Source organism: Gambusia affinis, linkage group LG11 (assembly GCF_019740435.1).
Source record: "Gambusia affinis linkage group LG11, SWU_Gaff_1.0, whole genome shotgun sequence".
In the NCBI taxonomy this organism is placed as follows: Eukaryota; Metazoa; Chordata; class Actinopteri; order Cyprinodontiformes; family Poeciliidae; genus Gambusia; species Gambusia affinis.
Genome location: NC_057878.1, coordinates 186,022 through 198,374, shown reverse-complemented (window position 1 = coordinate 198,374; position 12,353 = coordinate 186,022). Strand labels below are relative to the sequence as shown.

The window sequence follows — 12,353 nt, the reverse complement described above, 5'->3', positions numbered from 1 at the left end:
AGGGTGGGCCGGCCAGATGGGGCTGGACAGCGTATTGCAAGAAAGGGGAGGAGGTCTGACTGTATGCTAACCCCTTCTGTCCCCAGATATGCTATTTTATTTATAGAATTATAAGTAATTTCCACTATCAGTAATGTGTCTATCAGAGGATTCCGCTGGTCATTACCTTTCATTAGAGCCTCATTGATGACAGTATGTTGAAGCACTGAGGAGTTACAGTCATTTGAAATTTGAACATCATGTGTTGTCCAATTGCACCATTTGGAGATGAAGACTGCAAATGGAACACTTGGACAACACCTGTACATCCTCAAAAATAAACATGTGCAAAATGACATTTCTTTTTTCGGCTATTTTGATCAATCTTGAAATCCACAACCACAATACTTTATTCTACAGATTTATTGTATTTTCCACTCCATACATTCAACACTCAATGTGTATTCACAAGAAATAAAAATAAAAAATCTAGGTGAAGCAAAATTTAAAAAATGTTTTTGTTACACATATAATAGCTACAAATACTTAAAGTATTTTTGACTGCTTAAATAGAAAATTTATCTTGTCATCTTCATAAAGAGACCAAGCTTTTGCATGTACTCCAAATTGTTCAAGAACAGCTGCTGATTTAATTTGGATTTACCTTTTCAGCTGTTTTTAGAGATTTTGGGGGCGAGAGCTAAGGGGTAAAAAAATTCAACACTATTTCTATAAATCTTAATCTGAGAAGTCTTTTTTTAATTTAAAAACAAACCATTTTGATGCTGCATTGCTGACTTTCCAACAGACAAATACCTTTGAACCATGAGCTTGATGAATAATCTTCATAGTGTCTGAAAATACAAAATAACAGAATTAGAGAATATGTTGAGTTTTAACAGAATACCAAACTAAGTCATGCTGATCTCTTAAGTTTTTTAAAGTGAAACCTGGAGATGTAATTCAGATTCATTTAGTGCTCTACAATGGGGAAAAATAACTCAAAACCACTTATTCTTCTTTCTCGCTCTCTGTGTCGCTTTACGCTACAAGTTGCCATAGCAACTGACAACAAGGCAACTTTATGTATCAAGATTCAGCACCAAAAACAATCAAACATTACCCCACATAGAGCAGAACATTCAGCTATAGTTATGGGTTTTTAGGCTAGATGTATATTTTGATATTATTAATAAGTGATTGCTGTGGTAGGTTAGTCACCGCTGCTATTATTGGCCAATCTAGTTGATTAGCTAATTTAAACACCTGCTCTACTGATGTCAAATTTTGTGCTAAATGCTGCTTCTCCTCGTTTGGTTCTGGAGATGGAGAGCAGAACCAGAACCGGAGAACTTGAGAGGTCAAGAAGGTTTATACAACAACAGCAGATCTTTAATGTATTGTGGTGCTAAGCCATTCGGTGATTTGTAAACTAACAACAGTATTTTAAAGTCTATTCTTTGAGCTACAGGTAGCCAGTGGAGGGACTTTAAAACTGGTGTTATGTGTTCTATCTTCCTGGTTTTAGTCAGAACTCCAGCAGCAGCATTCTGGATCAGCTGCAGCTGTTTGATTGATTTGTTGGACAGACTTGTGAAGACGCCGTTACAATAATCAATACGACTGAAGATAAACGCATGGATGAGTTTCTCTAGATCTGGCTGAGACATTAGTCCTTTAATCCTGGAGATGTTCTTCAGGTGATAGAAGGCCGACTTTGTAACTGTCTTTATGTGGCTCTGAAAGTTCAGGTCAGAGTCCATCACTACTCCCAAGTGTCGGGCTGATCGCTGGTTTTTAGCTGTAATAACTCTAGATCTATGACTCTAGATCTAATAACTAACCAACTTTCTTCTCCCTCGCTATTTTTTTCTTAATTAAGACTTTTTTCTGACCTTGTTATCTAGTCATAGTGTAGACAATTCATAGCACAATACTGCGTCCCTTTTTATTTAATATGCCTAACAGAGAATTGAGGGCGGGAACGTGCGTGGGTGACATCCTGATGCAAAGAGTCTATAGTTTAAAATAACATTGAAGCTCATCTAAGAATATCGTGAAATATATTGTGTATTATGATATAACAAAAATATATCAAGATCTTAGATTTTTTTCATACCCCCCAGCCCTACCGTCAAACTTATTGTTTTTACGTTTTTTACTTTATTTCAAATAAATAACACTAACATAGATAGAGGATCTCTATCACTAAGATAAATTTCACGATATTATATAAAAAATAAGGAATCACAGACATTGACAGTGTTGTTGGTTTTGCTTTTTTTAAATTTCAAACAGACATTTCACCAATAAAATAAAATAATAATAATAATAATAATAATATAAAGACTTTCATGTTTCTAAGTGTAAATACAATATTTTACTATCAAATTTACATAGTCAAATACATGAAATACATAACATTCTGTGATTGTGAGTCTGAAAAGGAGTATGATGAAGTTTACCTTTTATAATCATAAATAATCATATATTTCCATTCATTAATTCATAGCATAAATAGTCTTCCTGTTTCCAGTATCCTTTCCAAAAACATATAACAATAATAACAACTATAATATTTCCTGAACCAGATTAAGGTAATACATACACCCATATCTCTCTCTCTCTCTTTATATATATATATATATATATATATATATATATATATATATATATATATAAAGAGAGAGAGAGAGATATCTCTATATAGATATATACACACACACACACACACATACGTATTTACCTGCATATATACATAAATAATATATACCTATTTACACACACATACAAAAACCTGCACCCAATTGCCCAAGTTATCCACAGTGCTATAATTCCCAGCCAAATTCATCACCCCTGTTCATCCTCATGCAACTTATATTTTTGGAACCTTTCTTTCTTTGGACGTCCTCCAAATCTACAAATTATGGTTCCATGTTTCATAAGCAAGCAGAGAGTCCAAGTATAGAGTAAGTGTGAGCGTTGACGTGAGACTCTTTGAGAAGAAAGACATAAAATCCTGCTTTCAAAATTAAAATGTAAGCAAAAGCATTAAAAGTTTTCAGAACAAAAGACATAAAATCCTGTTTTTAGACTGAAAATCTAGCATTATGGCAGAACACTACTGACAATGAATTACACTTTGTTTCAGAAACTTATTGTGAAAATAATAAAACAAACATACCGTATCCATACTTTCTGAAAGGAGGAGGAAGTCCTTCCCTTGTGGCAATATCTGGAAGAAATGTATGTCTCAACTTAAAGCTTTTCATGGAAGTTTAGTAATAAAAAGTCCTGGATGATCCCATCTATTAAATAAAAATAAACCGGGAAGTAATAGAGCGCACAAATAGAAGATGTTGAAAGGCTAAAATAATTAAGCAGTTTTTATATTGCAATTTGACACACAACAAGAGACATAAAATAGTCAAGATATATTTTTCCTCCAAGTTTTTTTTAAGTCTTTCTGGGTAATATGTATATAAGGCACATTTATTTGGAGTTACATATGGTTCACAATTATTCATTAAAAAAACACCTAATTTATATTTAGAAAAATACAACTGTGATCAAAACGTTTGGAACTGTAATAACTTTTTTTTAACAAAGAAAATAATTTAAATAACTTTTTTTTTTTTTATTAAAATGACTATTTTGTGCATGTCAGAAATCTTTGGTGTCAATTTTCTATTTTTTGGTTGCGCTTTCAAACTTTTGCTTGCGAATCTCACATGAACATCCTGGGTGGGGCTTAAAGACGAACAATGTAAGATGTGTTCCTATTGGTTAGTGCTGACTCAAGGGAAGATTCTAACTGCCCCCACCTCAGAACTCTGTCCCAAACTGGCAGACTGACAGGGAGAACTTCTCACCTGGATGAATCAGCGTGGCTTGCTCTGAGCCGAAACCCACTTTCAATTTCAAAAACCAAAAAGGCTCCACCGACCCCACTCCAAGAACAAAGTGACCAGTGTTGAAGAAAATAATTATTTTTAGTGCTTAATACAGCTAATCTTACCCCAGATGTAAAGGTTATAATGAACAGTCTGATTTTGAACAAATTTCTTAATTTTGGGGTAAGGGATTTGAAACTAAAACTACTCTATCGGTAAGTATTCAGAAGTAGGAAAATAATGCAGATAAAAAGGGGATCTCTCTGTGAGGCTCCTGCTGTGTCAGGAGGCCATAAAATTAGCATTGCCTGTGAAACAGACCCCGGTTTGGTTCACAGAACATCAAAGGTCTTCTAGAATCACATATGGCATGGTTTAAACTAAATACAATATAGAATGTTGAGATCATTAACATTTTTCTAAGTATTAATAGCAAGTTTTTTAACCAAAGTGTATTATCTAAGTTTAGAATGGTGAATGCTGAATGTATTTGAAAATTGTACTGTCTATGATAATATCTGAATCAAATGGAAATTGTTTCAATGAAAATGTGTTGTTTAGTATTAGAAAATTGTTCAGGATTTATGTGATAAGGCAAAGATTCAAATCTTTGGAGATGCTGATTGCAGACGAGAAAAAACTAGGTTTGTGAAGATAATCTTTCCTTAAATTAAATTACTGAGGTTAACTTTGTGAAGGAGACACTTTAAAATTCACAGGTATATGTGAAGTCGTATGTTAAGGGTCTATTTGATCAGGTGGCTCTAGCAGCTGCTTGCTCTTTTGTCTTACAGGAGACAAAAGGAGCTTTTTGATCTTGGCGTGAAGTTAAGGGAAGGTCTAAGTTTCTCTGAGTGTCCAGAGGAGAGCCTGGTTGGTCATACAGAGCTACGCCTTAATTGAATACATTAACAAGGAGAGAAACGCCTTCACTATAAGAGATTGAACATGATAATAATAATTTAGATTGCTGTCATATTCTGCCGTTTTGGCATCAGCCTTCTCCAAAGACATGTCTTTGCCTTTTCTTTCTCTGTCTTTGCTTTTTTTTATTTTTTGTCTGTCTCAGGTAATGAGTCTGTATCTTGGCTGCTTTGCAGTTTTTGTTGTTACTTCATTGTGGTTTTCTATTGGATTAAACGCTGTAACTCTGTGACGTCATCATGCATTGTCGTTCCTGATTGCCACACGCTGCTCGCCGGAAGAACCCGGGAAATAGGAAGAAAGAGAGAGCCAAGCTTTTTCCAAATTAAGCTAACTTAGTAATTTCTTCCTTTAACACCAGCCAGGCCTCAAAACATTCAGACTCCGTGGGAATCCCACTGAAAAACAGATTTCCTGCACTTCAGCCTGAGCCTCTGAGGGAAACCTCACCTTCAAACATCAACAATGAGACAAGACCAACACATCCACCCCCAAAGCCCCAAAGGACAAAGCGACTACAAGAAAAATGAAAGGTATCCCAAAAGTGATTATTGTTGGTCAGAGAACTATAATGTCTTAAGTGAGAATAGAAAACATAAAAAAAGGAGGAGGTGTGGCTTCAATATTTAAGAATTTCATAAATTGTAGTAAAATTTCTTTGGGTCACTTCACTTCTTTGAGTATCTTGGAATTGAGGTAAAAGGCCTCAAACGAACTTTAACACAAAACTCCAACATATGAGAGATAGAAGTTCATTCAACTCAGCAAAGAAATTTTTCACATATGTATTGATTATGATTGTTTAATAATTGTCAGTGAGTTCAACATTCATGTTGACAACTCCTAAAACAGAGGGGCTAAAAAGCTCTAATATCTTAGAGACTTTTGGTCTAACACAACATGTCAAACAAGCAACACACACTCAAGGACACACACTGGACCTGGTTATCAGTAAGGGTGTGAATATTTCCAATGTCTCTGTAACTGATGTCGCCCTGTCGGATCACTTCCTGTTATATTTGAAAGTTCTTTATCCTTTAACCCACTTGGACAAACAGCTACTGTCACAAAATGCTCTTTCACAGAAAACAAAGTAGAAACTTTTCATCAAATCTACTCTTCTTCCTCACCCTTAAGCTGTAATGACATAGATAAGTTGGTAAAGGATTTTCAGTCTAAAGTTTCAGATATTTTGATTCTATTGCCCCAATTAAAATGAAGGTTCTGTCTGGTAAGAAGAAATCTCCATGGAGAAATGCACAAACAGTTAGATCTGCAAGACAACGAAATGGCGTAAAACTCAACTTTACGTTTATTATGAAATCTTTGTATCTATCGTTCAACACTAAAACATGTAAGGGAGGCTTTCTTTGCAGATCTCATAAACAAAATCATTAAAAAGCTCCAGCTTTATTTACAACAGTTGACAGACTCACAAACCCTCCTACGACGTTACCACCTGAATTTCAATCCAATGTCGCCTGCAACAAATTTTCCAGCTTCTTCTCAGAGAATTTTTTTAAAAAATCAGAGGACTAACTGCACATACTAATGCTGTGCCCAAACAAAACAAATACAGGAAAAATGATCCAATTTCAACTACTTAATTATAAAACCCTAGAAGAAATTGTAAGTCAATTAAGTTCAAATCCCAGCTGTCTGGATGTTCTACCCACACATTTCTTTAAAAAACTGCTGCCTGTTGTTGTTAATGAACTGATCCAAATTGTAACTCATCACTCTCTTCAGGCGTTTTCCCCCAGGCTTTGAAAAGGTCAGTTATCAAACCACTGATAAAAAAAGAACAATCTGGACAAATCACTACGGCAGAATTACAGGTCAGACTCCAAAGTTCCATTCATCACCAACGTTGCTGAAAAAGCTGTTTAAACAATTAAATAGCTTCCCAACAATAACCAACTACTTTGACTCCTTCCAGTCTGGTTTCCCATCTCACCACAGCACAGAGACTGGCATCGTAAAAGTATTCAATGATGTCCAGCACTGTGGTTCTCCACAGTGCTGATTTTGTTGGACCAGCACTGTTGACCACAACATTTTACTGAATGGACTGGAGAGTTGGGTCGGACTCTCCGGTCCAGTGCTGAACTGGTTTGAATCTTACATAAAGAACAGGGATTTCTTTATTTCAGTTGGAAACTTCTCATCAAAGAGGTCAAAGGTCACATATGGGGTACCCCAAGGTTACGCGGATGATACACAGCTCTACATTACCACTAGCTCTACATTGTCACCAGGAGACTCAGAACCCATCCAATCACTGAACAGATGCTTAGAACAGATAAATGTTTGGATGTGCCTAAACCTTCTCCAGCTGAACAGAAAAGAAACTGAAGTTATTATTTTTGGACCTAAAGAGGAACGATCTAGAGTTATAGATCTAGAGTTATAGTCAATGCACAGTTTCAGTTATTACAACTAAAAATCAGCGATCAGCCCGACACTTGGGAGTAGTGATGGACTCTGACCTGAACCTTCAGAGCCACATAAAGACAGTTACAAAGTCGGCCTTCTATCACCTGAAGAACATTTCCAGGATTAAAGGACTAATGTCTCAGCCAGATCTAGAGAAACTCATCCATGTGTTTATCTTCAGTCGTATGGATTATTGTAACGGCGTCTTCACAGGTCTGTCCAACAAATCAATCAAACAGCTGCAGCTGATTCAACATGCTGCTGTTCTTGTTCTCACTAAAACCAGGAAGATAGAGCACATAACACCAGTTTTAATGTCCCTCCACTGGCTCCCTGTAGCTCAAAGAATAGACTTTAAAATACTGTTGTTAGTTTATAAATCACTGAATGGTTTAGCACCACAATACATTAAAGATCTGCTGCTGTTGTATCAACCTTCTAGACCTCTCAAGTTCTCCGGTTCTGGTCTGCTCTGCATCTCCAGAACCAGAACCTAATGAGGAGAAGCAGCATTCAGCATCTATGCAGCACAAATTTGGAACAAACTTCCAGAAAACAGTAAAACAGCTGAAACATTGATTGTATTGTATTTGAAACATAATCAATTACATATTTAATGACGGAATCTGACTTAATGTTGTGTTTTGATTGTAGATTCTATGTTGAATTGTGTTTGTTTTGATGTAAAGCACTTTGAAATGCCTTGCAGCTGAAATGTGCTATACAAATAAAATTTTATTTGATTTTTGATTTGACAGTCTTGTCTGCTGCAGTCCCTGTTATCATATCATGCTAGCTAATGTTAGCATTAGGTAAAGTGAATATACTAGCCTTGTGTAATATTCACCTGTCCTTATGTTGAATTTATTAATCGTCACTCTTTTGTTGAGTTGCAAAATACCAAATGTATTTGGAGGAAATATATGTTAAAAAACTGACAAGTGACCATACAGATTATTTATTTACCAAGCACATAATCAGTGCTGTGGATGAGGGGAGACAATGTAACTCTTAAATATATATTTTCTTCCAGATGCAAAATGAAAAACCAAGGTGGTAGATCACAGGCCAAAGGAGAATATTCACCTAATTTCTGCCTTTTTTCAGTTTTATTTGGTGTGTCTGTGTCTCTTGTATTTAGTTTTTTTGTAATTATATGTAATATGCCTTTTGCTGTGTTATGTTATGAAATGAAGTTGGTGTTCTCCTAATTCCCTATTCCAGAACGACCAGCAGAGAGCAGCTGAAGCAGGATTGCTGAACAGAGCAATTCCTCCACCTGCAGTTTGGGACAGAGTTCTGAGATGGGGGCGGGGGGGGCGGGGGGGGGTCAGACTCTTACCTTGAGTCAGTGTTAACTAATAGGAACACATCTTACATTGTTCGTCTTTAAGCCCCGCCCAGGATGTTCATGTGAAATTTGCAAGCAAAAGTTTGAGAAGCGCAACCAAAAATTAGAAAAGTGACAACAAAGATTTCTGACTTGCACAAATAAAAGTTAGTATTGCAAATAACTTTTTCACTTCATGAGACAAAAAGTGAAAAAGAAGACCCCAATGATGAATGTGAATGTAAACTTTGCGTGTTCCTCGCCCGGACGCGGGTCACCAGGCCCCCACTCTGGAGCCAGGCCTGTAGGTGGGCTACGATGGCGAGCGCCTGGTGGCCAGGCTTTTCCCATGGAGCCCGGCCGGGCTTACCCCTGAGAGGAAACATGGGCCCCCCCTCCCATGGACCCACCACCTGTGAGAGGGGCCAAAGGAGTCGGGTGCATTGTGTGATGGGTGGCGGTCAAGGGAGGGGACCCTGGCGGTCCGATCCTCCGTTGCAGAAGCTAGCTCTTGGGATGTGGAATGTCACCTCTCTGATGGGGAAGGAGCCGGAGCTAGTGTGTGAGGATGAGTGTTTCCGGCAAGAAATAGTCGGTCTCATCTCAGAGCATGGCTCTGGTTCTGGAACCAGTCTCCTTGAGAGGGGCTGGACATACTTCCACTCTGGAGTTGCCCAAGGTGAGAGGCGTCGGGCAGGAGTGGGCATACTTGTTGCTCCCCATCTCGGCGCCTGTATGTTGGGGTTTACCCCGGTGAACGAGAGGGTAGCCTCCCTCCACCTACGGGTGGGGGGACGGGTCCTGATTGTCGTTTGTGCTTACGGGCCGAACAACAGTTCAGATTACCCACCCTTTTTGGAGTCCCTAGAGGGGGTACTGGAGAGTGCTCCTCCTGGGGACTCCCTTGTTCTGCTGGGGGACTTCAACCCTCATGTGGGCAATGTCTTGGACACTCGGGTGAAGAGAGGTGCGGAGCTGTCCACTGACCACTACCTGGTGGTGAGTTGGCTCCGCTGGTGGGGGAGGATGCTGGTCAGACCTGGCAGGCCCAAATGTGTTGAGAGGGTCTGCTGGGAATGTCTGGCAGAATTCCCTGTGAGACGGAGCTTTAACTCCCATTTCCGGCAGAACTTTGAACACATCCCGGGGGAGGTGGGGATATGGAGTCCGAGTGGACTGTGTTCCATGCCTCCAATTTTACCATACCATACCATACCATACCAGCTTTATTTATAAAGCACTTTAAAACAACCACAGTTGATACAAAGTGCTGTACAATCCAAAAACAAAAACACAACAAAATAAAAATAATTGTAATTAAAAGTAGTTTAAAAACAAAGACATACACTTTAAACTAGATCTCACTGGTGTTGAAAGCCAAGTTAAATAGATGGGTTTTAAGACGAGCTTTAAAAGTGGACAGAGAAGGGGCCTCTCTGACCTGCAAAGGTAAGTCATTCCATAATTTGGGGCCCATAACAGAGAAAGCCCTGTCCCCTCTGAGCTTCCTTTTTGTTCTCGGTACCTCCAAGAGCAGCTGATTTGCTGACCTGAGGGACTGATGGGGTATGTGGGGATGAAGAAGCTCAGTGAGGTAAGCCGGGGCAAGATTATGCAATGATTTAAAAACAAACATAAGAATTTTAAAATGAATCCTAAAATATACAGGCAGCCAGTGAAGTGAGGCCAGGACAGGGGTCACATGGTCCCTTTTTCGAGTACCTGTCAACAAACGTGCAGCAGCATTTTGTACTAGCTGCAGACGTGAGAGCAGCGCCTGACTAACTCCCAGATAAAGTGCATTACAGTAGTCCAAACGAGTTGAAATAAAAGCATGGATCACTGTTTCAAAATGCTGCCTGGAAAGAAAAGATTTCACTGACGCCAATCGCCTTAAATGATAAAAGCTGGACTTAACCACGGCTCTAATTTGGCTGTCCATTTTAAAATCACTATCCACCTTAAAACCAAGATCTGTAATAACAGGTTTAAAATATTCCTCCAAAGGTCCCAGGTCAACAGAGGAGGACTCACAGGAGCCACTGGGTCCAAACACCATCACCTCTGTTTTGTTTTCATTAAAGTTTAAAAGTTCAAGGCCAACCAAGCTTTAATATCTCCTAGACAAGCCAGGAGATGTTTGATTGACAGTACATCCTGCTGCTTCATGGGCAAATAAATCTGACAATCATCAGCGTAACAATGAAAAGAAATCCCATGTTTCCTAAGGATAGAACCCAGAGGCAGTATATAAAGAGAGAAAAGCAGTGGGCCAAGAATTGAGCCATGTGGGACACCATAAGACATTGAGGCCAGAGATGATTCAGAGCCACTAATATTCACTGAAAAAGTTCTCTCCTCCAGGTAAGACCTGAACCATTTAAGAACAGTGCCATCAATACCAACAATGTGGTGTAATCGCGATATTAGAATGTTGTGGTCTACTGTATCAAAGGCAGCAGTTAGGTCAAGTAACATCAGAACAACATGGTGACCAGAATCACATGCAAGAAGGACGTCATTAAAAACTCTAATCAAAGCAGATTCTGTACTATGGAGAGTTTTAAAACCTGACTGAAATACCTCCATGATGCCATTGTCATCTAAAAACTGTGTCAGCTGACAATACACAATTTTCTAAGACCTTAGAAAGAAAAGGCAGCTTCGAAATAGGCCGATAGTTAGCCAGAACAGTAGGATCAAGGCTAGGTTTTTTAAGCAGTGGCTGCACTACTGCATGTTTAAAACTAGCGGGAACCACACCTGAAGACAGGCTGCTATTTATAATTGCAAGAACAGGCTGCCCTATACTAGGAAAAATATCTTTAAAAAGTCGTGGAGGCACAGGATCCCGGGGGGAACCTGATAGCTTAATGTGGCCAACCACATCCTCTAACAGTGAGACAGTCACAGGCTCAAACTGATTGAAAGCAGCCGAGCAGGGGACTGAAATTGAAGGGTCAGAGTCAGGAGCTGTGATACGAGCCCTGGTACTACCAACCTTTTCAATAAAGAAATGCATAAAATCATCACACAGCTCAGGAGAAGCTTCCAAGCAGGCATTCTGAGAACTATTTAGCACAAAGTCAATGGTGTTAAACAAAACACGTGGATTATGACTGTTTGAAGAAACGATATTTGCCAAATATTCCCTTTTTGCCTCTTTAACTGTGCTCTGGTAGAGACGCCAACAGTCTTTTAAAATCTGAAGAGTAACTTGCAGTTTATCCTTTTTCCACCTGCGTTCAACACGACGACATTCCTTCCTTGCAGCACGAGTTCTGTCATTAAACCAAGGCTCAGGTTTAATCCTGGGGTGCCTGGTTTTTAATGGAGCAACCGAGTCCAGGATGGTTTTACAGGAAGAATAAAACCAGGACCAGAGCTCTTCTGTGTCGAAGTGGAGGAAGTCAAATAATCCACAGAGCTGAAGAAAAGCAGTAGAAAAATGAGTGGCAGTGGAAGGGTTAATAATGCGACAGCGCCGAACAGCAGTGCGAGTTTTTACTGAGGTAGGTGTCAAAGTAACAGTGAATAAAACAGGCCGGTGATCCGAAAACACAGAGTCACAGATTTCCAAGTTAGTCACAGGCAGACCGCAGGAAATGACCAGGTCCAGTGTGTGTCCATGTTCATGTGTAGGGCCGGATACGGCCTGTACCAGGTTAAAAGAGTCCAAAAGGGTTAAAAAGTCCTTTACCAGAGGCTTATTTGGACAGCACACGTGTATATTGAAGTCCCCAACAATAAGAACATGGTCATAGTTAGTTAAAATCCCAGATAAAAAATCA

The 12,353-nt window shown here is 39.0% G+C and overlaps 1 protein-coding gene across 3 annotated transcripts in view; it reads right to left on the bottom strand.

Annotated features, from left to right (window-relative positions):
• Positions 1-12,353, bottom strand: part of lg11h2orf76 (linkage group 11 C2orf76 homolog) — a 31,314-nt gene that overhangs the window by 12,803 nt on the left and 6,158 nt on the right. For 2 of the 3 annotated variants that reach the window (XM_044131916.1, XM_044131914.1), the window contains exons 2-3: positions 3,164-3,214; positions 796-833 (exon numbers count right to left, since the gene is read on the bottom strand). In XM_044131916.1, the coding sequence (XP_043987851.1) occupies positions 796-833; positions 3,164-3,214 (89 nt within the window). The remainder of the gene's footprint in view (positions 1-795; positions 834-3,163; positions 3,215-12,353) is intronic. The other variant, XM_044131917.1, reaches the window with a different exon arrangement.